The following is a 24,482-nucleotide window of genomic DNA, read 5'->3' as shown; positions in this document are numbered from 1 at the left end:
TGTTGTGTCATCGGAGAACTTGGTGTTGGAGTCGTGCCTGGCCATGCAGTCATGAGTGAACAGGAAGTACAGGAGGGGACTGAGCACACACCCCTGAGGTGGCCCCGTGTTGAGGATCAGCGTGGCGTATGTGTTGTTGCCTACCCTTACCACCTGTGGGCGGCCTGTCAGGAAGTCCAGGATCCAGTTGCAGAGAGAGATATTTAAAAAATGGATACAATTGGTTCATTGAGGAAGAAAGTGTTTTTAAATTAGGAAAATTGGAACTTAAGGGTTTCTTACAGAATTGACTGAATTGAAATGGAATAATTGAAGGCAACACTACATAGAACTGCATATTATTTAATAGGATCTCTGTGGCAAACACTAACTCAACAAACAGCTCTGTGACAGGAGTGAATCAACAATAGTGCATATTATCATGGCTTCTCAAAAGTGACTTACTGGGCTTCCCATCATGGTATGAGACTTCCCTGATCCCGTTTGTCCATAGGCGAAAACACAGGCGTTATAACCATCAAACGCTGCCTCCAGGACATCACAGCCCAAGTCTTTAAACACCTGCAATGACACAGAAACATCATAGTGCAAGTCCTTAAACACCTGCAACAATATGCGCTGACCAACTGGCAAGTGTCTTCGCTGACATATTCAACCTCTCCCTCTCCCTCCCAAAATGTTTCAAGCAGACCACCATAGTCCCTGTGCCCAATAACACTAAGGTAACCTGCCTACAGTGGCTTGCCAAAGTATTCACCACCCTTGGATTTTTTCCTATTTTATTGCCTTACATCCTGGAATTAAAATAGATTTTTGGATGGTTGTATCATTTGATTTACACAACATGCCTACCACTTTGAAGATGCAACAGTTTTCTTGTGAAACAAGACAAAAAAAAACAGAAAATTGAACGTCCATAACTATTCACCCCCCTCCCCCAACCCCAAAAGTCAATACTTTGTAGAGTCACCTTTTACAGCAATTACAGCTGCAAGTATCTTGGGGTATGTCTCTATAAGCTTCGAACATCTAGCCAGTGGGATTTTTGCCCATTCTTCAAGGCAAAACTGCTCCAGCTCCTTCAAGTTGGATGGGTTCCACTGGTGTGCCACTGGTGTACAGCAATCTTTAAGTCATACCACAGATTCTCAGTTGGATTGAGGTCTGGGCTTTGACTAGGCCATTCCAAGACATATACACGTTTCCCCTTAAACCACTCGAGTGTTGCATTAGCAATATGCTTAGGGTCATTGCCCTGCTGGAAGGTGAACCTCTGTCCCAGTCTCAAATCTCTGGAAGACTGAAACAGGTTTCCCTCAAGAATTTCCTTGTATTAAGCGTCCATCATTCCTTCAATTCTGACCAGTTTTCCAGTCCCTGCCGATGAAAAACATCCCCACAGCATTAGAGGTTGACCGATTAATTAGGCCCGATTTCACATTTTCATAACAATCGGTAAATCGGCAAATTATATTGCATTCCACAAGGAAACTGTGGCAGGCTGACCACCCATTACGCGAGCACAGCAAGGAACCAAGGTAATTTGCTAGCTAGCATTACACTTATCTTATTAAAAAAAACAATCAATCTTAACAATCACTATTTAACCTAGTAATATCAACCATAGCTTGTCCTGTGTTGGATATAATCAATGCAGTGCCTGTTAAATTTATCATTGAATCACAGCCTACTTCACCAAACGGGTGATGTTAACAAAAGAGCATTCGTTGCACTAATGTACCTAACCATAAACATCAATGGTTTTCTTAAAATCAATACACAGAAGTATATTTATTTAAACCTGTATATTTAGTTAAGAAATTCATGTTAGCAGGCAATATGAACTAGGTAAATTGTGTCACTTCTCTTGCGTTCATTGCATGCAGAGTCAGGGTATTTGCAACGGTTTGGGCAGTCTGGATCGTTGCGAAACAATTTGCCAGAATTTTACATAATTACATTGAAGGTTGTGCAATGTAAGAGCAATATTTAGACTTAAGGTTGCCACCGGTTCGATAAAACACAGAACGGTTCCGTATTTCACTGAAAGAATAAACGTTTTGTTTTCAAAATGATAGTTTCCCGATTTGACCATATTTGTTCTGTGTTTATTATATTAAGTCTATGATTTGATATAGTAGTGACTGAGCAGTGGTAGGCAGCAGCAGGCTCGTAAGCATTCATTCAAACTTTACTGCGTTTGCCAACAGCTCTTAGCAATGCTTGATTCCCAAGCTGTTCATAACTTCAAGCCTATCAACTCCTGAGATTAGGCTGGCAATACTAGTGCCTATTAGAACATCCAATAGTCAAAGGTATATGAAATACAAATGGTAGAGAGAGAAATAGTCGACACGTCATAATTCCTATAATAACTACAACCTAAAACTTATTAACTGGGAATATTGAACCACCAGCTTTCATGTTCTGAACGAGGAACTTAAAATGTTAGCTTTTTACATGGCACATATTGCACTTACTTCGTTCTCCAATACTGTGTTTTTCCATTATTTAAACCAAATTAAGCATGTTTCATTATTTAAGACTAAATAGATGTTATTTATGTATTATATTAACAAGTGTTCATTGTTCATTCAGTATTGTTGTAATTGTCATTACAAATATATAAAATAAAAATTGGCCGATTAAATCGGTATCGGCTTTTTTTTGGTCCTCCAATAAATCGGTATCGGCTTTGAAAAATCAGAATCCGTCGACCTCTACACAGCATGATGCTGCCACCACCATGCTTCACTGTGGGTATGGTGTCCTCGGGATGAGGTGATGTTGGGTTTACGCCAGATATAGCGTTTTCCTTGATGGCCAAAAAGCTACATTTTAGTCTCATCTGACCCGAGTACCTTCTTCCATATGTTTGGGGAGTCTCCCACATGCCTTTTGGCGAACACCAAACATGTTTGCTTATTTTTTTTTCTTTAAGCAATGGCTTTTTTTCTGGACACTCTTCTGTAAAGCCCAGCACTGTGAAGTGTACTGCTTAAAGTGGTCCTATGGACAGATACTACGCTGTGGAGCTTTGCAGCTCCTTCAGGGTTATCTTTGGTCTCTTTGTTGCCTCTCCGATCAATGCCCTCCTTGCCTGGTCCGTGAGTTTTGGTGGGCGGCCCTCTCTTGGCAGGTTTGTTGTGGTGCAATAGTCTTTCCATTTTTTAATAATGGATTTAAATGGTGCTTCATGGGATGTTCCAAGTTATTGATATTTTTTAGAACTCAACCCTGATCTGTACTTCTCCACAACTTAGTCCCTGACCTGTTTGGAGAGCTCCTTGGTCTTCATGGTGCCCCTTGCTTGGTTGTGCCCCTTGCTTAGTGGTGTTGCAGTCTCTGGGGCCTTTCAGAACAGGTGTGTGTATATACACTGAGATCATGTGGCACTTAAATAAAGTCCACTTGTGTGCAATCTAACTAGTTATGTGACTTCTGAAGGTAATTGGTTGCACCAGATCTTATTTAGTGGCTTCATAGCAAAGGGGGTGAATACATGTACATGCACCCCTTTTCCATTTTTTTTTTAAACAAGTTATTTTTTTCATTTCACCAATTTGGACTATTTTGTGTATGTCAATTACATGAAATCCAAATAAAATCAATTTAAATACAGGTTGTAATGCAACAAAATAGGAAAAAGACTGACCCGTAGCACAAATATCTGTAGCCATGAAGTGCTTTGAAAGGCTGGTCATGGCTCATATCAACACCATTGTCCCAGAAACACTAGACCCACTCCAATTTGCATACCGTCCCAACAGATCCACAGATGATGCAATCTCTATTGCACTCCACACTGCTCTTTCCCACCTGGACAAAGGGAAAACCTTTTTGAGAATGCCATTCATTGACTACAGCTCAGCGTTCAACACCATAGGGCACTCAAAGCTCATCACTAAGCTAAGGACCCTGGGACTAAACACCTCCCTCTGCAACTGGATCCTGGACTTCCTGACAGGCCACCCCCAGGCTGTAAGATGACGTAACATCTGGCAAGCTGATTCTCAATCAATCAAATTTATTTGTAAAGCCCTTCTTACAACAGCTGATGTCACAAGGTGCTGTACAGAAACCCAGCCTAAAACCCCAAACAGCAAGCAATGCAGGTGTAGAAGCACGGTGGCTAGGAAAAACTCCCTAGAAAGGCCAGAAGCTAGGAAGAAACCTAGAGAGGAACCAGGCATCGGGGCCCCCTCAGGGGTGCGTGCTCAGTCCGCTCCTGTACTCCCTGTGCACTGATGGCCAGGCACGACTCCAACACCATCATCAAGTTTGCCGATGACACAACAGACCTGATCACAGACGAGACAGCCTATAGGGAGGAGGTCAGAGACCTGGCCGTGTGGTGCCAGGACAACAACCTCTCCCTCATCATGATCAAGACAAATGAGACGATTGTGGACTACAGGGAAAGGAGGAGCAAGCACGCCCCCATTTTCATCGACGTGGCTATAGTGGAGCTTCAAGTTCCTTGGTGTCCACATCACCAACAAAATAACATGATCCAAGCACACCAAGACAATCATGATGAGGGCACTGTTACGTACTAATTCTCAGAGTAAAAACTCAACTGACACTATGAAAGCTTAACCAAGTTTATTCTTCCCAGAGGATCAATACAGCTGCATTAGACAAAGACATTGTTCACACAAGCACTGATATTTAACCCTTTCTCCTAGGCCGAGTCTCCTCCTACACATCTGAACAAACATTGCGTCTTTACTGCTAGGCAGGACAAAGTAATACGGCCATAAACGTACTTCTCCCTTAATGTAACCTGACCGGATCTCGACCCCCCCGCCCTCATCACTAATCCATGGCTCTCTCCCCTTATCAATGTCTGCCACATGTGATCGCTTCCCTGCACTCAATATTTCAATAGGATACCTGATATAATGCAAACATTACACATTACCCTCTCTCAGAACCCAACAACACGACAAAACCTATTCCCCCTCAGAAGACTGAAAAGATTTTGCATGGGTCCTCAGATCCTCAAAAGGTTCTACAGCTGCACCATCGAGAGCATCCTGAATGGTTGCATTACTGCCTGGTATGGCAACTGCTCAGCCTCCAACTGCAAGGCACTACAGAGGGTAGTGCGTACGGCCCAGTATATCACTTGGAGTCAAGCTTCCTGCCATCCAGGACCTCTATACCAGGTCGTGTCCGAGGAAGGCCTTAAAAATTGTCCGATTCTAGCCACCCTAGTCATAGACTGTTCTCTTTGCTACCACATGGCAAGCGGTACCGGAGCGCCAAGTCTAGGTCTTCTAAACAGCTAAACAAGCCACAAGACGTCTGAACATCTAATCAAATGGCTACCAAGATTTTTTGCACTACCCCATCTTTAATTATTTATTTTTTAAACTTTTTTTTTAGGGCATTTTATTTTAAACTGCATTGTTGGTTAAGGGCTTGTAAGTAAGCATTTCACTGTAAGGTCGACACCCATTGTATTCAGCGCATATGACAACATTTGATTTGATTTTGATTTGGTTTTAGGTACAGAGTATGCAATGGTTCGGGACAGGTTCACAAGAGTTGGTCTTACTTCAACATGTATAGTATTATATACAGCCTCAGACAGTGCATGGTGTACAAAACACTGGAATCTTAGTAGACAGTGGTGAGAGAGGAGCATAGAGGTGTCCTATATGTAATTATATGGGGTGCAACAGTGATGGGGGTGGTTGAAGAGGGCCCTGGGGGTGAGAGGAGGTGAAATAGGGGTTAAGCCTGAAGCATGTGTGAAAACAGGGTGAGTTCAGTCAGTATCTGAGGGTTCTGCTCTAGAGTACATAGAGCTTGAAGAACATCACTGCAGGACTCAAGTCTGGAGCTGAAGATAAGAGATGTACAGTCTCTTCTCGATGTACAAAAGAGAACACACACACCACAGAGTATAGCTAATGAAGTTGTAACCAACAGCTAACCACCTGGCTTGAGAGTGGCTGCAGGTTTAGAGGTGTGTGTGTGTTCTATACCTTCTCCTGAGGCACAAAGTTGGGGCTTCCGACATCCGTAGAATCGTAGGAGAAATCATAGGAGAACGACTGTCTGCCTCTGTCCTTCAGCCCAGTGCCAGGGGTGCCTTTGGAAAGGTGCTACAAGCATAATAGATTAGATTAATTTATAAAACAGGAGGGGTATTGTTATTTTAGTCATTGTGCAACATGTCATCCTCCTTCTAGAGCCTTTAGTTGTTCCAGATATTTGTACATTCTCTCTTAAAACATTGTCTGTTCTTTGAATATATAAAAAGACATATGTAGCATTGACATTAATCAATAATTCACCTTTTTGTTGCAGTCTATAGAAGTGGTGCTCCCCTCCATGTGGATAATGACCTTCGCAGACACTTCCTTTTCTCTGTGAAATTAATGTAGAATTTTGAGCAGTTTACTTGAAGTCAGTCAGGCTGTTTTATGTAGAAAACTGAATACAATGCCCAATGTAGGCCTACAGCCAATTGATTGTTAGTGCCTTGATAAATACAGTCAGTGTCGTGATGATAATTTACTTGAATCAGAAATGCCCCTCTTATCAGGTAATTAGATTTTGAACTGTGCAGTTATTCTTTGAAAAATCACCATTGGACTTCAAAATGTTTAGTGTGAATCATGACTATATCAAAACGTATGCCTTGGCCACAAATACCCCTATAGGATGAGTCAACAACATTATTTGGGTAGGAGTTACAGAATATGAACATATGAGATAGTAACTGAACAGTTTCCACTTATACGGTTTTCAAAATGCCGCTCCATGTACCCAAGAGAAGAATAATAAGTCATGTCAAACTGTGTAGAAGTGCTGGAAATACTGGTCATTAACGTTGCCATAATGCGTATTGACTGACTCCATCAGTATACAGACCTCTTGATCAAAGGTCTTACACGGACAGCCACACGCACTGACGCCATGGCACAGCGCACTTTCGTCCAAGTCACCTGAGAACTGCACCGTGTCAGTCACATACGTAGCTACAATCCGTTAACTTTGAAATGGCAACATACTGATTCAGTTTTAATAGCTGTGGGAAACTTACTCGTGTGCAGGCCTCTCTTCCAATAGTTTACTTCTCAGAAAGGACTGATATCAACTTGATTAACTGCGCGATGCAGCTGCTGCAACTGTGCTTGTCCCCGTCTGCACAGACTCACCGCTAGGTGGCTCTACCTGATTTGAGTTCATAGGATTTGGGCTACAGTCTTCCACGGGCATGTCAAGAAGATATTCCGACACAGATAGAACAATGAGACAGATATTTAATCGGATGTATAAATGTGAAGCATCCACTTGTCGTTTCCACTCACTACCTTTATATGGTGGCTGGAGAAGATGGAGTGAGATGTTTTGTGGACGAAATTCTGGCAAATGTTCTCATCGATGAAACATTTGATCTCAACAGTTTTCTGCTCCCAAAACTATAATTTATTACGAACAGAGTGGACAAAGTTTTGTAGTCTTTACCCTTTGCCATAGGTTTAAAAAATTGCGTTGTTTATCGCACACGCGCATTTTAGAGTAGGCGTTCCCTAAAGCCAAATACATGCTAGAACGCTGCAATAGGATCTCGCTAGCCAAGTTGCGCTTGCTCGTGCTTGGCTCTGTCCCCTTCATTGTTCTGCCTACTATGACTAATTTGTTCCCATTGAAAACGACAGGCTGTGGATAGCCAGGCTCAGCAAGGGAAGATTCTGCAAATGGAAAAGCTTAATGGGAAGAAGATTAAAAGCAATGTACCTCAAATCACATTTTATTTGTCACATGCGCTGAATACAATAGGTCTTACAGTGAAACGCTTACCTGGTGCTTATGCTATGTTGAGCGGAGTCATCAATGGGGTCACAATATCTATGTCCATAGATGATATTAAAGAAAATGTACAGATAGGATTCCTTAGTTTCAATGTTTGAGAATTTGTCCCATATGCACTGCATTGTCACTGACTTTGAGTAAAGCCAGAGTTTCTATGTATGTGGAGGGAATAAGTTAGCCCTAAATATTTCTAAAACTAAAAGCATTGTATTTGAAACAAAACACTCACTAAACCCTAAACCTCAACTATATCTTGTAATAAATAATGTGGAAATTGAGCAAGTTGAGATGACTAAACTGCTTGGAGTAACATTAGATTCTAAACTGTCATGGTCAAAACATATTGACGCAGTCGTAGCAAAGATGGGCAGAAGTCTGTCTATAATAAAGCGATGCTCTGCCTTCTTAACAACACTATCAACAAGGCAGGTCCTACAGGCCCTAGTTTTGTCACACCTCGACTACTGTTCAGTCATGTGGTCAGGTGCCACAAAATGGGACTTAGGAAAATTGCAATTGGCTCAGAACAGGGCAGCACGCTGGCCCTTGGATGTACATAGAGAGCTAATATTAATAATATGCATGTCAATCTCTCCTGGCTGAAAGTGGAGGAGAGATTGACTTCATCACTACTTTTATTTATGAGAGGTATTGACATGTTGAACGCACCGAGCTGTCTGTCTAAACTGCTGGTAGACACAGCTCCGACACCCATGCATACCCCACAGTCCCCAAGCCCAGAACAGACTATGAGAGGCACACCATACTACATAGAGCCATGACTACATGGAACTCTATTCCACATCAAGTAACTGATGCAAAAATACCTTATGGAACAGCGGGGACTGTGAAGCAAAACAAACATTGGCACAGACACATGCATATATACACACACACACACACACACACACACACACACATACACACACACACAATAACATACGCACTATGCATACACATGGATTTAGTACTGTAGATATGTGGTAGTGGTGGAGTAGGGGCCTGGGGCACACCGTGTGTTGTGAAATCAGTGAATGTATTGTGTTTTAAAATTGTATAAACTTCCTTCATTTTGCTGGACACCAGGAAGAGTAGCTGCTCCTTTTGCAGCATATTAAATACAACAACAAAAAATTGTTTTAAATGCCAAAGAATGGGACATGAAGCTGCTCAGTGTAAAGGAAAGAAAAGATGTGCCAAGTGCAGAGAGGAACATGATTACGGTGAATGTGGAAGCAATGTGAAGGTTAAGTGCTGTAATTGTGGGGGAGAACACAGTGCAGCATTTGGTGGATGGCAGGTGCAGAGAGAGGTTAGAGATTTTCAGAGATATAGGATCAGTCATAATATGCAGAGGCTGTAAGACAGATTGGTAGAACTACAGTGCGGACTGATGGAGCTTACATGGATGTTCCTGGAGTAGCAACTGTAGTCAGTGCTTCTACTGGTCTTGGCATGGTTTTGAGGCCTGCTCATAAAATCTTGAACTCATGAATGTGCAGTGTCAAATGACACTTTGATAATTAATAAAGTTGACTTCATAGCTTTAATTGGTAAGGTTATCAATACGACTCGGTTGTGGAAAGCAGAAATGCCAGGATGAAGGTTATTGTGGAGATGGCAAAAGAGATATTGTGGGTAACATACGTTACTGTTAAAATGGCTGCTGACATGCTGAACACTCCTAAGGGTGGATTATTTTCAGCATAATATAGATCAAGTTTAATGGGGTTGGGGAGTTTTTTGGGGGAGAGAGTGTGGTAGAAGTTAGTAGGGATTTATTTGGTTTAGAATTTTCATGGTAGTATAGAATTGGGCAGATCATGATTGATCGGACATTCAAGCACAGTAGGTGACGGCATGCACTTTAAACATTTATTTGCAGTCTGCCATGATATCATAGAAGAAGAAAAAGAAGAAAAAGAAGAAGTGCTGTGGTCTGTCTTGGGTTAGTTATAAACACCTTTGATCCCAAAAAATATTTGAGTTTTGAAACTGCAGTCAAAGTGCAGTAACTGCAGTCGACTATGGTATTTTGGACGCTGTAATTGCAGAATAACTCTAGCAGTACTCTAAAATCAATCAAAACTGGTATTTTGGACGCAGTATTTGTCGCATACTGCAGTTATACTACACTCTGTCTGCAATCTTTTTTCGTAATGGAGCTTTTGTCAAATTAAAGTCAGATTTGACTTTTCACAGCAGGTTAAGAGAACTTAGGGAGTAGGTTATGATAATACATGTAGCAGGTTTAAGAGAATTAGGTAAATGTTTAGAAAAGGTTTAGGGTTAGTTAAAATCCCCCCAAATTCTACTTTTGACGTTCATTTGACTAAAGCTGGATCCCTTAAGATTCCTGTTTTCTTGTGATGCTCGTCGTTTGGTGCAACGCAGACAGAGTGGCGTGAGTGGTGAAAAAGAAGAATCGGTCTGTCCTTTTCAGTTTTGATGTTGAGTCTTTGCCTGACATAGTGATGGTAGGATATATAAGTTATCCCGTGCAAACTTTTGTGCCCAATACATTAATTTGTTACAGGTGTAAAGCTTATGGGCATGTCACAGCAGTATGTAGGGAGGTTCCTAGGTGTGAGAAGTGTGCAGAAGGGCATGAGACAAAGGAATGTGTAGCACTGGGGAAAGTAGTGGTATGTGTTAATTGTAGGGGTGTCCATGGGGCTGTGGATCTAAAATGTCTGGTCAAGAGAGGCAGGTTGAGGTTTCCAGGGTTAGAGGAGTGCAGAAGTTGTCTTATGCTGAGGCAGTGAAGAAAGTTAAGGTGGTGGTGGCAGCTGCAGAGAGGTATTTGGGCTTGCGAGACTTGACGTCAGAATAGTTACAGGCTGTGTTAAGTGGTGATGTCCCATCCTTTCAAGCTGTTGGCCTTAGTTAGAACTAAATATATTTAAATAGTGGAGTAGGTTGGTATGTTTAGATGTTAGGGTATTTGTTGATTTATTTAAAAAAAGACTCAAGTGAAGTATAAGGGAGTTATACTCCAGTGTAGTAGGTGGCGGAAATCCTAAATGTATTTGATGAAAACCGCCGTTGAACCTCAAAGAAGAAGAAGAAGGAGCTGGATCCCTTCTAGCAATGACCGGTTTCCACTGGTCTTCCCATGATGCAACGCACTGAGTGGAATTTTTCAAAACGAGTCAGCGATGGCGGAACAAACAAACAGGGAGGTGGTCACCGGGAGCGTAGAGACAACGAATACATTCACAAATGATCACAACCTCCGATCAAAAATGTGTCTCCCAACTTCGCAAGGAAAAGGGATCAACATACACATTAAATCCGACACCAAATGTTACGTCGCGAGCCGGACAAACGACTTCTCAGACGAACAGTCAGCTACGGAAACCTCGGGGCGACTATCCCAGGAAACACCGACAACAACAAGCAAATGTAACACACCAAACAGCTCAAAGTCAGATGAGATTAACTCCAAAGATATCGTAGTAACCACGGAAAATAAGGAAAACTACATCATCTCCTGTGTTTCTGATGTTGGTCTGTCTCTCTTCTATTCCTATTCACTTGCGCATGATGTTCACGTGTTGCTATTCGTAGGTAGCTGTACTTGTAGCTACGATATCTTTCTGTGTCCATGATAAATGTGTCATACGTCAGTCAGCCAGGTCATACGCATGATATGTCAGGAGATCAATACTTTGAAACAGCTGTAGAAATGTTTTTCTGTAGTAAAATAAGCTTATTGAACCAACAACACTTATGACAGCCTAGTCTCTGACTGGTTGCCTGCCACCATGGTGGCTGTCATTAGTCTCGGAAACCCAGAACCTATCTCCTAAAAAGTTATTTAACAGTGTGTTATTTGACAGTGATCTGCTCAAATTCTGAGGTGGACCTATCAGATGATTCTATTGTGTTCTATCCACAGATCCGTCATCTGCAGGCAGTACCTGTCAGGTTATCACCGAGACCAGCAGCACAGACACAGCCACCACTCTCCTCCCTCTGACCCCCTCCAAGCAGGCTGAGGCTGACGATGCAGAGACGCTACGGAGGGCCAGGGAGGAGGGCAGTGTGGAGGTAATGTTCCCAGGTTTGGTCACACAGGAGGGCTGCTGCCGCTTCGTCAGTGAGATACTGAAGTGTATCCTTTACCAAAGACAACAGCTGCCCATGACCTATGACCAGCTGGTTTACTCTCAGAAGAGACAGCAAGCTGCCATGCAGGTGAGTGTTGGGCAGTGATGCTTCCAACGTTCTCAACCATGTTTCTCTCACTACTTATTTAACATCAATGACTGTTTTCCCTATTTGTCTTTCTTTGACTCCTTTTTTCATCTCTTCTCACCACCTTCTCAAAATGCATTGGAGAAGGTCGGAGGGGATGAACCCTGGGAACCTCCTGCAATACAGATTTATTCCAACCGAATAAATACTGGCTGCTATAATAGCCCTACTCCTAGCAGTGTTGTCTAGGATCTATGAGTTGCTGTTTGACCCCAGGCCCTCTCTCTTCCTCTTTCCCCCAGAATGAGGAGGCAGTGGGCTGGAGGCCCGGTCAGTCCACTGTAGAAGGCCTGGACTGGAGGAGGTGCCAGCGTACCCTCCAAGACCTTGAGCAGGTGCTACAACAACTGGAAGTGCTCTTCTCCCTCTCCCTGGTCCCCCGTGTGCTCCTCCTGCTCGGCGGCTCCCTCCTCCTTCCCAAAGAGCTGTACGAAGTCAACATGGAGGATGTGATACTAGCCACCGGCGACCGGAGCCTACGCGTCTCCTCGTGTCTGCGCCAAGTCTTCCGCACGCTCTTCGTGGCCGACCTGTTGTCTGACGCTAAACCTGTCCGGCTCACAGCCACGACGGTCATGGTTCTGGCCCACAGGGATTGTGGCGTGGGGTGGTTCCGGCCCAAGCTGGATTTCAAGGTCCCCACACGGGTGAAGAGCCAGGTTATTTCTCTGTCTTGTGACCCCAGTCGTGTCTCTGGGTCTGGGGTGTCTGAGGGAGGAGGGCAGACTGCCTGGCAGGACTATGTGTGGTTTCAGGCCCCCTTGACTATCAAAGGCTTCAGCAAGTGACATACAAGGTACAAGGAAGGTACTCTAACCCACAGCCATAGTATAGTATGAGATGAGACAAGGTCCTGTATTCAGAATCTGAAAGTAAGAGTGCTGATCTAGGATCCGGTCCCCCCGTCTATATAATCCTACTCTTACTGATCTGAAGGCAAAACTGGGCCCGTCTTTATGAAGTGTCTCCGAGTAGGAGTGCTGATCTAGGTTCAGTTTGACCTTTTGGATCACAATGACTAACATTATATGGACCTAGGGCACATGATCCTAGATCAGCTGTGAATATGGACCTGTGTAAACGCAGCCCAAGTGTTGACTGAGCGGATTTGCACATTTGCCATACCTTTCTCTCTCTCAGGGACCCCTGTCTCTCTGGCTGCGTTTACACAGGCAGTCCAATTCTGATCTTGTTTTCACTAATTGGTCTTTTGACCAGATCAGCTCTGAAAAAGATATCTTGTGAAATTTAAAAATGGTCAATTGTGCTGCCTGTGTAAACACAGCATATGTAACCCTTAGCCTAGTCCAGGGACTGTGTTTTTATTACAATTCATATGAAAAACTTTCGGGATCTGTACAGCATGATTTTTAATGAATTATGTTGTCTTTTAGCAGTGTATTTACTTTTAGCTTGGCTATGTGCTGTAATGAAAGCAGTGTTGGTGATTTTACTGTGTATAATATAGCCTTCTAAAAAATGTTATGGACAGTATGCCTACTTTTCATCTGGTTGAGACGCAACACTGGCTGTACCTATACTGTACATTGACGTGTCTTGGTTTTCAATTGCTTAAAAATGGAGGTCTGAAACAATATTTTGTAAATATACAGTGTGTATGTCAGTTTTAGCATGATCACTAAATTATTTCCGATTCATTTGAATTGTACACATCTGCAGCTAAAAGCTGAATTATAGTATACATCCCAGGACTCGACTTAAGCTGTGTCCGGGTTATTCTGGGAAACCAGCCGCACCAATATTAGACACTACAAAAGACTTAACAAGCCAGACATTACAGGGTTGTCACAATAGACATGATTACAGCAGTAGTGCATTATTACAACAAGGACAAGAGGAAAGAGCTGAAACATCTGTGATTATGTTGCTTCCACAGTTCTTGTTCAATCTGGCAGACATTTGTAACCTGAATGTGTTAGTGCTGGTCAATTATGTTTTGACTGATAGTGCACATTATCAAATGACTAAGCCTTATTCATATTACATTGATCTTAAATTATAATAGCATTGTTTGACAGAGTATTTCAAATATTGACTTGATAAGACAGTTTGATTTTGAGTTTTGATAACAGTATAAAATGGTTTTAGAGAAACTTGGACTATTAGTAGTTAGTTGTGCACCTCTGTGAGAACACTAAGTTCCTGGAGTTCTGTTGGCTCTCTTCCTGGCACTTGGCTGGAGAGTGCAGTGTACACACCTGGGTTGTGTTCATTACATACCAAACCCATGTCCCACCCCTTCCCCTGACAGTCCCAAACGCTTCCTACTCTCTTCCTTGGCCCTAACCCTTAATTTCTGCAGATCTTTATTAAGGTGTCAGCAAATATGGTGTCAGCTTCACCACTGCACTTCTTATACCTATCCAGAATCTACAGAACTGCAAACATCGACGGGTTTGTGGTAGGGAGCAATTTGGGACTGGCTGTTGTTGCATCAGCTCTAAAACAACTTTACCTTCCTAACAAACTGCAGCAGGTCGTCGGCCAAGAGCCGTGCCTCTTCCAAGGCAGCGAAGTGGCTTCCTTGGGGGAAGTAGGACTAGATGTTCCTGAACCTGGGGCACAGGCATTATCTCATTAAGGAACGTCGCTAAGCCTGTAGGCACATACTGTACACCATCTTCCTGAGGACACGAGAGAGAACAAACACTGCAAAACAATTACATTTTATTCACAGCAGACATTCATTTAGAAGGCTCTCTTTCCCAGGGTGAATTAGAATCAGTCCATTCAACTAAAGTAGGTCAAACAACCACTTAGAGACCCTCATTATTGGGAGCCTGCTATCTTAACAAAGCAAGCATGATTAGGGCTCTGTAATTCAGTTGGTCATGGGTTCAAGTCCTGCAAGGATCACATACAACTACAAATGTACAGTAAGTTACTTATGGCATATTAAGTGGCATTACTGTTTCCATTAAACAGGTATTAAATGACAGGCCCTGTAGAGAGAAAGCCAACAGCCTCATGTCATTGTGGAGCACTGTGCCGCAACACAAACACTCACTCATTATCCAGTCTGTTCTCGATGTTGGTCTTGAGGGTCTCTTTGTAGAACCTCATGGTGGAGATGATGGAGCCGGTGGTCCAGTAGATCATGGTGTTGGTCAGCAGGTAGTCCAGGGTGAACTTCATAAAGACAGGAAAAAGAAAGGACCAATCAGCAGCTCTGACAACAGGAAGAATGCTGCATCTGAAATGCTACTCCATTGTCTATATAGTGATATCCAACAATTGTTTACAGACAGATTATTTCACTTGTCACAATTCCAGTGGGTCAGAAGTTTACATTCACTAAGTTGACTGTGACTTTAAACAGCTTGGAAAAATCCAGAAAATTATGTATTGGCTTTAGAAGCATCTGATAGGCTAATTGACATCATTTGAGTCAAGTAGGTGTACCTGTGGGTGTATTTCAAGGCCTACCTTCAAACTCAGTGCCTCTTTGCTTGACATCATGGGAAAATCAAAAGAAATCAGCCAAAAATTGTAGACCTTCACAGTCTGGTTCATCCTTGGGAGCAATTTCCAAACTCCACGTATCTCTGTACAAACAATAGTACGCAAGTATAAACACCATGGGACCACGCAGCCGTCATATCGTTCAGGAAGTAGTCACGTTCTGTCTCCTGGAGATGAACATACTTTGGTGCGAGAAGTGCAAATCAATCCCAGAACAACAGCAAAGGACCTCGTGAAGATGCTGGAGGAAACGGGTACAAAAGTATCTATAGCCACAGTAAAAACGAGTCCTATATTGACATAACCTGAAAGGCCGCTCATCAAGGAAGAAGCCACTGCTCCAAAACCGCCATAAAAAAGCCAGACTGCGGTTTGCAACTGCACATGGGGACAAAGATCGTACTTTTTGGAGAAATGTCCTCTGGTCTGATGAAGCAGGGACTATGGTAGTCTGCTTGAAACATGTAGGTATTACAGTCTCGGTCAGGGAGAGGTTGAAAATGTCACATCTGCTCCCACTACGCCCTCTGGTGTCCATCCGGTTTTGTCATAACCTTCTGTCTGTCTGTCTGTCTGTGTGGTTGGAGACAGGTGTGCTGGAGTCAGAGCAAATCCCTACCAGCTGCACATCGTCCCATAATCAAGACCTCTACATAAACTCATTCCTGCCATTTCCACGCTGCCAGATCGTAATCTCTGATCAGTCAGTAATGATTCTAGCCTTTTGTCTTAGCTCTTCATCCCGGTTTCCTCTGCTGAGTCCGCTCTTGGGTGTGTGTGTGTGTGTGTGTGTCCCCCCCTTCGCTCATCATAACAGAAAATGTCTGTGAAGACACTTGTCAGTTGGTCCGCGCATGCTTTCAGTACACGCCCTGGTAATCCGTCTGGCCGCGCGGCTTTGTGAATGTTGACCTGTTTAAAGGTCTTGCTCACGTTGACTACCGAGACCATTATCACACAGTCGACCAGAACAGCTGGTGCTCTCGTGCATGCTTTAGTGTTGCTTGCCTCGAAACGAGCGTAAAAGGCATTTTTCTCGTCTGGTATGCTCGCGGCTGGGTTTTCCTTTGTAGTCCGTAATAGTTTTCAAGCCCTGCCACATCCGACGAGTGTCAGAGCCGATGTAGTACGATTCAATCTTAATCCTGTATTGACACTTTGCTTGTTTGACGGTTCGTCTGAGGGCATAGCGGGATTTCTTATAAGCGTCTGGATTAGTGTCCCGCTCTTTGAAAGCGGCAGCTCTAGCCTTTAGCTCGATGCGGATGTTGCCTGTAATCCATGGCTTCTGGTTGGGATATGTATGTACGGTCACTGTGGACGACGTAGTCAATGCACTTATTGATGAAGCAGGTGACTGAGGTGGTATACTCCTCAATGCCATTGGCTGATTCCCGGAACATATTCCAGTCTGTGCTAGCAAAACAGTCCTGTAGCATCTGCCTGGGTAATAGCATCTGAATTTTACAATTACATTGGTGAGCAGGGTCTCGTGACATTTCATAAGTGTTTTTCAATTATGTATTTAGCTGTACAACCAGGCAAACAAGACTGGGTAAGCCAGTCGGCAGGTGAGTATTGAGACAGTAACCGAAAGGTTACTAGATCGAATCCCGAGCTGACAAGGTACAAATTTGTCATTCTGCCCCAGAACAAGGCAGTTAACCCACTGTTCCTAGGCGGTAATTGTAAATAAGAATTTGTTCTTACAGTTTTTCTCAGTCGCTTTGGTGCATTTCTTAGATCAAAAGTGCAATTCTTGATTCTAATTGTACAAATTCCAAATCAGCTAGTCACTTGTGCACATCATTAAAGCAATTTCTTATTCCTTTGAACAAATTGCAATTGATAATGTACAAGTGTCAGCTTTTTTCCACATTATCAATTGCTCATGTCATGTTGATCAAAATATAATAGATGGTTCTCTGTTGAATAGTCTTACCCCTCAAAACATCTAGGCATTAGTTCCTTGCATAAGCCATTACATGCAAAATTGTTGAACTATTTGTCATAAACTGTCGAGCATAGTTTTACACATTTCTATTAGACCTTTTGTACAAAAACGTGAATTGATGAATCGTACAGGTGAAATTGACCCTCACTCATGAAGGAATGTAAAGTGTTAGTTCAACCAACAATCAACCAGTTGTCTAAATTGCTCAAAGTTGCATCTCATGAAGAATAAATTGGCAAGCATATATAGACAGACCACAACACAGAGTTGCAATTTTCCAATAATGGATGGACCAGGAAACGAACAGGGTCAACAGCCAAGAGGAGGAAGAAGAGGAGCAAGAATGCGTGGTGGAAGGCAAAACAGAGGAAGAGGCAGAAGAGGACATAGGCGCATATCTGATGACATATTGTAGACCATGTTGTCAATCATGGCCTTACAATGGCTGAAGGGTGCAGCCGAATATTGGGAGATCAACCGTGTCCTCAATAGTTCAAACATTTCGAAGAGAGAACAGGTATGTACACTGCACTGTTACTGTATATAAGCAGTATACTGTATACTTCCTACAATGCTTCATATTACAGTAGTCCACTTGTATTTCACAGCATACAGAAATATACTCTAGACAGATACAAACTGCACCTTACATGCACCCACCTGAATGTTTTACAGTAAAATGTGTGTTTGCATAGTTTTTGTCTGTGAAAGTGTGATGCATCACTGCATTTTTCCCCACATAGGACTGCAAGATTACCACAAACCGGTGGCAGAGGACGCCTTTTCACACCTCAACAGGAGGAGGCTATTTGCACCGTGGTTCGAGTAAACAATGCCATGAGACTCAGGGAAATACAAAGGACCATTATAGAAGACAACGATGTCTTTGAAAACATCCATACGGTTAGCATCTCAACCATCGACAGGGTGCTGCATAGAAACCAGATGAGTATGAAACAGCTGTACCGTGTACCATTCCAAAGGAATGAGGACAGAGTTAAGGAGCTACGGTACCAGTATGTACAGGTAAAACATATATCTATATAACTACTTTACAGCAACATGTTATAGTGATACATAGTACAGTAAGCATAAACTGCACACATTTCCATTGCTGTGGAAGGAACATGCAATATATGTAAATTTTATGTCACCCAGCATCTACTCAACTTTTTAGAGACTCTCTACAGGGCTCTCATCCCTGATGATGAGAGGGGTCAGTTTAGAGAGGATTTGCCAAAGTATGTGGTCATTTGTGATAATGTGAGTTTCCCTCGATCAAACATCATAAGGCAATGGTTTGTGACCCACCCGAGGATGCTCATAGAATTCCTCCCACCTTATTCACCATTCCTTAACCTAATTGAGGAGTTATTTTCAGCATGGAGGTGGAAGGTGTACGATCGTCAGCCACACACACAGATGACCCTGCTGGCTGCAATGGATGCAGCATGTGAGGACATCACAGTAGACGCCTGCAGGGGATGGATAAGGCATTCCAAAAGATTTTTTCCACATTGCATTGGAAGGGAAAATATCCGGTGTGATGTGGATGAGAATATGTGGGTCGACAGACAGGAACATCTGGATGTGTAGAGACAGCACAACAGTGCTGCGGGCAAAGTTGTGCCTTAGGGGTGGTTTCCTGTGTTTCTTTCTAATTTAGTTTTTTTTCCCTTTGTGCCCCTTGGGTTGTCCAGTCTCTTTCAATCAATAACCCACATACAGTAATATGTAAATAGTACTGTTGAAATTGATATATGCCATAGAAGTGCAGCCTTGTGCATTTTCAATACAGTAACTGTCATCCAAACTGTAGCCTAAGTTTACATCAGGTTATACTGTCAAAGTACACAGTTACATTGACAACATGCCTAAACATTTTGACGACCTTGTTCGTGAACAATGACTCAATGACTTATCATTCTGATGACACTGACATGATCATTGGCATGAATATTTACTTTTCAGAGATGTACTAAGGATTTTTAGTGACTGACTAGCTTTAGAAACATATCTATTGTATATTGCAGTTTGTACAAATTGTTCTGAGAAATGCACTTATTATTTTGCACATGTTAGGGATGATGTGAAAAATGCACCAAAGGGACTGAGAAACAGTAACTGACTTGCCTGGTTTAATTTTTTTTTTAAAGATCCGTTCTGCAAAACAAACGCACTTAATACGTGTAAACTTTTGGGTCCTCCTCTTTAGGTTTTGGGTTGAAGTGATTGGTGGAATCAAGATCAAGCCCCACTCTTAGCAAGCAGGCAGTGACGTCACCGTGTTTATATAACAGCGGTCTGTGGCAAGGATTTGTTTGTTTAATACGATTGGAGTGACGATTAAAAAAGATATCAAACGGGAAAATTATCATGGAATGGAAAATCGTCGTTCCTTTGTTCGCCGTGGCCTTTACGGTGGCGAACGCCGGTTTGATCGGAGGCCCCATGGACGCAAATATGAACGACCAAGGAACGAGAGACGCCCTGCAGTTCGCGGTGGTCGAACACAACAAGAAAACAAACGACATGTTTGTCAGGCAGGTGGCCAAGGTTGTCAATGCACAGAAGCAGGTCAGATCCTTTTCCATTTATTAGTTCACGACAAGATAATTTTGTTAGTTTGTGTAGTCTACCCAGTGAGCAAAATGACGTAGAAAATACGTATTTTCTCACTTATGTATGTTCAAAATGCGTCTTTTGTGGATGTTTGCAGTATGGGTGGAATTTATTATTATAATAAATATGCCAATCTGTCACATGCATTTATGTAAGCTTTTTAAATTAGCTTTAAAGATGTCAGCGACGTTGAAAAAAATAAACCAACTACAATAACATTCATTGTAACGGTTATAGAAATGTTTCTTGTTATGACTGATGTATTTTTGTATATCTACATTAGTTGATTGTACTGACTAAGTCGTTCTGGATAAGCTGAACGACCTAAAAGTTATTAAAAATATATATATAAAAAAACGAACAAGGCATGCTGGGTATTATTCTAATAAAAGTCGCCAACAAACAAGTACCAATTTGGTTAGTCCGGCCCAGACCAAATCTGAAAGAATCATAGACGTCAAGGCTGTTTCACAAGTTTGAACAGTATTATGGCACAGTACTATTCAGAGTACAGTACAATATAGTTTAATTCCGTAGAGTACAATATGGTACATTCTACTGTACTCAACTATACCTAATTTTCTCTACTGTGCTGTGCTGCGCTCTTCTGTACTGTGCTGTGAAACATAGACGCCTATGATTGGGACAAGTCAAGGCAGGACCAAATCTTAACCAAACATAGACGCCCAAAAGACCTCGGGCGCCAATCCATGCTTATCGTGTTTGCTCATGTTTCATTCCTCAAGTGAAATGGGTTTAGTAATTTAACTAAATCTCTCTGGATAAGAGCACCTGCTAAATGACTGGGAATGGGTCTTATTGTCAGGAAGTTCATCAGATTAACACAAGAGTACCACCACATTGAAGGCTCAATGATTCTGTGTTTATATGCCAATTTCCCAACCCCTCTGGATCAATGCACATTTTCCATTATGCAGAGGACTATTCATTTCTAAACCAGGCGGGCATCTGCGCTAATTTGAGAACACAGCATAGAATGCGGAAGGGAATTGGATTCTGTTTTTTTAATTTCAATTGTTTATCATCCGTGCATGATAGGGAGAAGACCAATCTAGAATTAGGCCAAAATGCTGTTTATCACCTCTGTTAGTTGACCTCATAGCCTAACATGGTCAGAGTGCCAATCTGTTTTTGCTTTAATGTACTGTGTTTTGCATGACAGTTCTGCCAGGATTTGGCAAAAGAGCAGAAACAGAATGCCACCCTGGCCTAATCTAACATGACATGTACAATCAATAAATTACTTTGAAAGCAGGTGTGATTTCTGTATATGTGAATGATATGATCCCATAAAATGATGGCCATGATTTAAAAAGATTGTTTGTGCAACCCACCCTCTTGCCTATAGGTGGTATCTGGGATGAAGTACATCTTCACAGTGCAGATGGGCAGGACCCCATGCAGGAAGGGAGGTGTTGAGAAGGTCTGCTCCGTGCACAAGGACCCACAGATGGCTGTGGTAAGGACCACTATAGGGCCTAGACTAGCCTGTTCCCAGATCGGTTTGTCCTCAACCAGTGCCAGTCGGTTATCAGAGCTTCCTATATGTCTGGCTTATGACTGGTCCATATATTGTTTGCAACATGTTACAAACATTCATAGCACATTGGTAACTAAGAGTTTAGACAACTGTTGATAAACTAATTAACATTTGCTCAGTTCAGTTGTTATTGCTATACACTGAGTATACAAAACATTAAGAACACCTGCTCTTTCCTTGACAGACTGACCAGGTGAAAGCTATGTTCCCTAACTGATGTCACTTGTTAAATCCACTTCATTCAGTCCATGCCCTAATGAATTGAGGCTGTGTGTGCAGCCTTTGGCCATGTTCAAGAGCATACCAACTAATATATTGTGTGTAAATTGTGACTGATCTACAAATAATGAGTAGTTATTTATGACGCAAGTTGATTTGTATATCAGGCAGTCGGCTGCAATGTCGAACAAGTCCATTGTCAAGTGTTCTGCTTGCTAAAAGGTTGTGTTACTATGCCAACTCATGCTGCTTTCTGTCTCCTCAGCCCTACAAGTGCACCTTCGAGGTGTGGAGCCGCCCCTGGATGAGCGATATCCAGATGGTCAAGAACCAGTGTGAAAGTTAAGACCCAGTGAAGAGAACTTCAATCAATGTCTAGTCTACCCAATAACTACTATTATCTAGTACTAGTGTTATTTGTTAGTCTTACCAATGCAGTTCAACCTCCTTGTCTAGGATGTATTCAGAGAATCCCACTAATAAAAGATGTTCAAACTTATTGCATGCCCACACTAATATAAGCACTTAATGCAAACATTGCTGTCTTGAGAATGTAGTATTAAAATGATGCAACAGTTAACTAAATAAATGTTTTGGAACGTTTACATGTGGTTATTTGCTTCATTTAGTTGCCATATGCCCAAACCTCTCCTTTACAAAGTAAGTTCTATACGTGTTCTTTTCACATGATTGTGTCCAAAGTTGAGAAATACAGCTGCCAGTCACACGCCCAATGAGTCACAGAACCCACAGAAAACAGTACGTGACAGATAAATGTAATAAGACGGATGGGCTGGTCTGTTTTTAGTCCAGTGGGCCTGTCACTTTTTTTATGTTGTGAATAATTATCATTATCTGCCTAATGGGTGGCCTGTGTTTGAAATGTCAGGGCCGGTTTTTGGTACCAGTCCGCCCCGTGACGCAGCATACCTATTGTATATCACAGCATTTTTTAAATTGATAATAGGTCAGAGACAAGGGACTACTAAAAACAAGGTGTATCATAAGGGATTATTGGCTAGTTATACTTTATTATAAACTGGGTTGTTCAAGCCCTGAATGCTGATTGGCTGAATGTCATGGTATATCATTGTATACCACGGATATGACAAAACATTTATTTTTACTGCCCTAATTACATTGGTAACTGGTTTATAATAGCAATAAGATACCTTTGGGGTTTGTGGTATATTGCATTCGGAAAGTATTCAAACCCCTTGACTTTTTCCACATTTTGTTACGTTACAGCCTTTTTCTCAAATTGATTTAATACAAACATGTCAATCTACACATAATGACAAAGTGAAAACAGGTTTTTAGAAATGTTGGCAAATGTATAAAAAACAACTTATTTACAAGTATTCAGACCCTTTGCTATGAGACTCGAAATTGAGCTCCGGTGCATCCTTTTCCCATTGATCATCCTTGAGGTGTTTCTACAACTTGATTGAGCCTGTGGCAAATTGAATTGGACATGATTTGGAAAGGCACACACCTGTCTATATAAGGTCCAACAGTTAACAGTGCATGTCAGAGTAAAAACCAAGCCATGAGGTTGAAGGAATTGTCCTTAGCGTGCCGAGAAAGGATTGCGGCACAGCTCTGGGGAAGAGTACCAAAACATTTCTGCAGTGTTGATGGTCCCCAAAAACACCGTGTCCTTCATCATTCTTAAATGGAAGAAATTTGGAACCACCAAAACTCTTACTAGAGCTGGCTGCCCAGCCAAACTGATCAATTGGAGGTGACCAATATCCCGATGGTCACTATTAAAACGCTCCTCTGTGAAGATGGAAGAACCTTCCAAGAGGACAACCATCTCTCCGGCCCTCCACCAATCAGATCTTTATGATAGAGTGGCCAGACGGAAGCCACTCCGTAAAAGGCACATGACAGCCCGCTTGGAGTTTGCCAAAAGGCACCTAAAGGACTTCGACCATGAGAAACAAGATTCTCTGGTCTGATGAAACCAAGATTGAACTCTTTGGCCTGCAAAGAGTCACGTCTGGAGGAAACCTGGCACCAGCCTTACGGTGAAGCATGGTGGTGGCAGCATAATGCTGTGGGGATTTTTTTTTTAGACCAGTCAGGATTGAGGTGAAAGATGGACGAGGGAAAGATGAACTGCGCAAAGTACAGAGTTCCTTGATGAAAACCTGTTCCAGAGTGCTCAGGACCTCAGACTGGGGCAAAAGTTCACCTTCCAACAGGACAACGACCCTAAGCACAGAACCAAGACAACGCAGTATCTGAACCCGATCGAACATCTCTGGAGAGACCTGAAAATAGCTGTGCAGCAACACTCACCATCCAACTGGGCAGAGCTTGTGTGTATCTGCATAGAAAATGGTAGAAACTCCCTAAATACAGGTGTGCCAAGCTTGTATCGTTATACCCAAGAAGACTCGAGGCAGTAATCGCTGCCAAAGGTGCTTCAACAAAGTACTCAGTAAAGAGTCTGAATACTTATGTAAATAGGATATTTGCGTTTTTACTTTGATTAATTTGCAAAAATATCTAAACCTGTTTTTGCTTTGTCCAATATGGGAT

The 24,482-nt window shown here is 42.3% G+C and overlaps 3 protein-coding genes across 5 annotated transcripts in view; 2 read left to right on the top strand and 1 right to left on the bottom strand.

Annotated features, from left to right (window-relative positions):
- Positions 1-7,141, bottom strand: part of LOC110502827 (kinesin-like protein KIF16B) — a 43,118-nt gene extending 35,977 nt beyond the window's left edge. For both annotated transcript variants that reach the window (XM_036960540.1, XM_036960541.1), the window contains exons 1-5: positions 7,061-7,141; positions 6,889-6,969; positions 6,309-6,381; positions 5,997-6,116; positions 445-561 (exon numbers count right to left, since the gene is read on the bottom strand). In XM_036960540.1, the coding sequence (XP_036816435.1) occupies positions 445-561; positions 5,997-6,116; positions 6,309-6,381; positions 6,889-6,935 (357 nt within the window). In that variant the 5' untranslated portion in view covers positions 6,936-6,969; positions 7,061-7,141. The remainder of the gene's footprint in view (positions 1-444; positions 562-5,996; positions 6,117-6,308; positions 6,382-6,888; positions 6,970-7,060) is intronic.
- A 3,807-nt stretch (positions 7,142-10,948) lies between these two features.
- Positions 10,949-15,003, top strand: LOC110502826 (MAD2L1 binding protein). 2 transcript variants are annotated; one of them, XM_021581149.2, is made up of 3 exons: positions 10,949-11,238; positions 11,735-12,033; positions 12,336-15,003. In XM_021581149.2, the coding sequence occupies exons 1-3, from the start codon at positions 10,992-10,994 to the stop codon at positions 12,879-12,881; spliced, it is 1,092 nt and encodes a 363-aa protein (XP_021436824.1). In that variant the 5' UTR covers positions 10,949-10,991; the 3' UTR covers positions 12,882-15,003. The 2 variants fall into 2 exon arrangements, with proteins under 2 accessions (XP_021436824.1, XP_021436823.1); XM_021581148.2 differs by having other exon boundaries at positions 10,951-11,343.
- A 4,878-nt stretch (positions 15,004-19,881) lies between these two features.
- Positions 19,882-22,532, top strand: LOC100136752 (cystatin). The gene is given in 3 exon segments (NM_001124704.2): positions 19,882-20,107; positions 21,522-21,632; positions 22,198-22,532. Coding segments are annotated over 3 exon segments (393 nt in total). The 5' UTR covers positions 19,882-19,906; the 3' UTR covers positions 22,279-22,532.
- The last annotated feature ends 1,950 nt before the right edge of the window (positions 22,533-24,482 follow it).

This window comes from Oncorhynchus mykiss, chromosome 23 (genome assembly GCF_013265735.2).
Source record: "Oncorhynchus mykiss isolate Arlee chromosome 23, USDA_OmykA_1.1, whole genome shotgun sequence".
NCBI lineage: Eukaryota > Metazoa > Chordata > Actinopteri > Salmoniformes > Salmonidae > Oncorhynchus > Oncorhynchus mykiss.
This window is presented reverse-complemented; position numbering and strand designations above follow the sequence as displayed.

Coding starts and splice junctions, on each gene's coding strand:
- LOC110502826 (XM_021581148.2), top strand. CDS start 10,992: ATGGCGGAACAAACAAACAGGGAGGTGGTCACCGGGAGCGTAGAGACA. Junction 11,344..11,734: donor CTCCTGTGTTTCTGATGTTG/GTCTGTCTCTCT, acceptor TTCTATCCACAG/ATCCGTCATCTGCAGGCAGT. Junction 12,034..12,335: donor GACAGCAAGCTGCCATGCAG/GTGAGTGTTGGG, acceptor TCTTTCCCCCAG/AATGAGGAGGCAGTGGGCTG.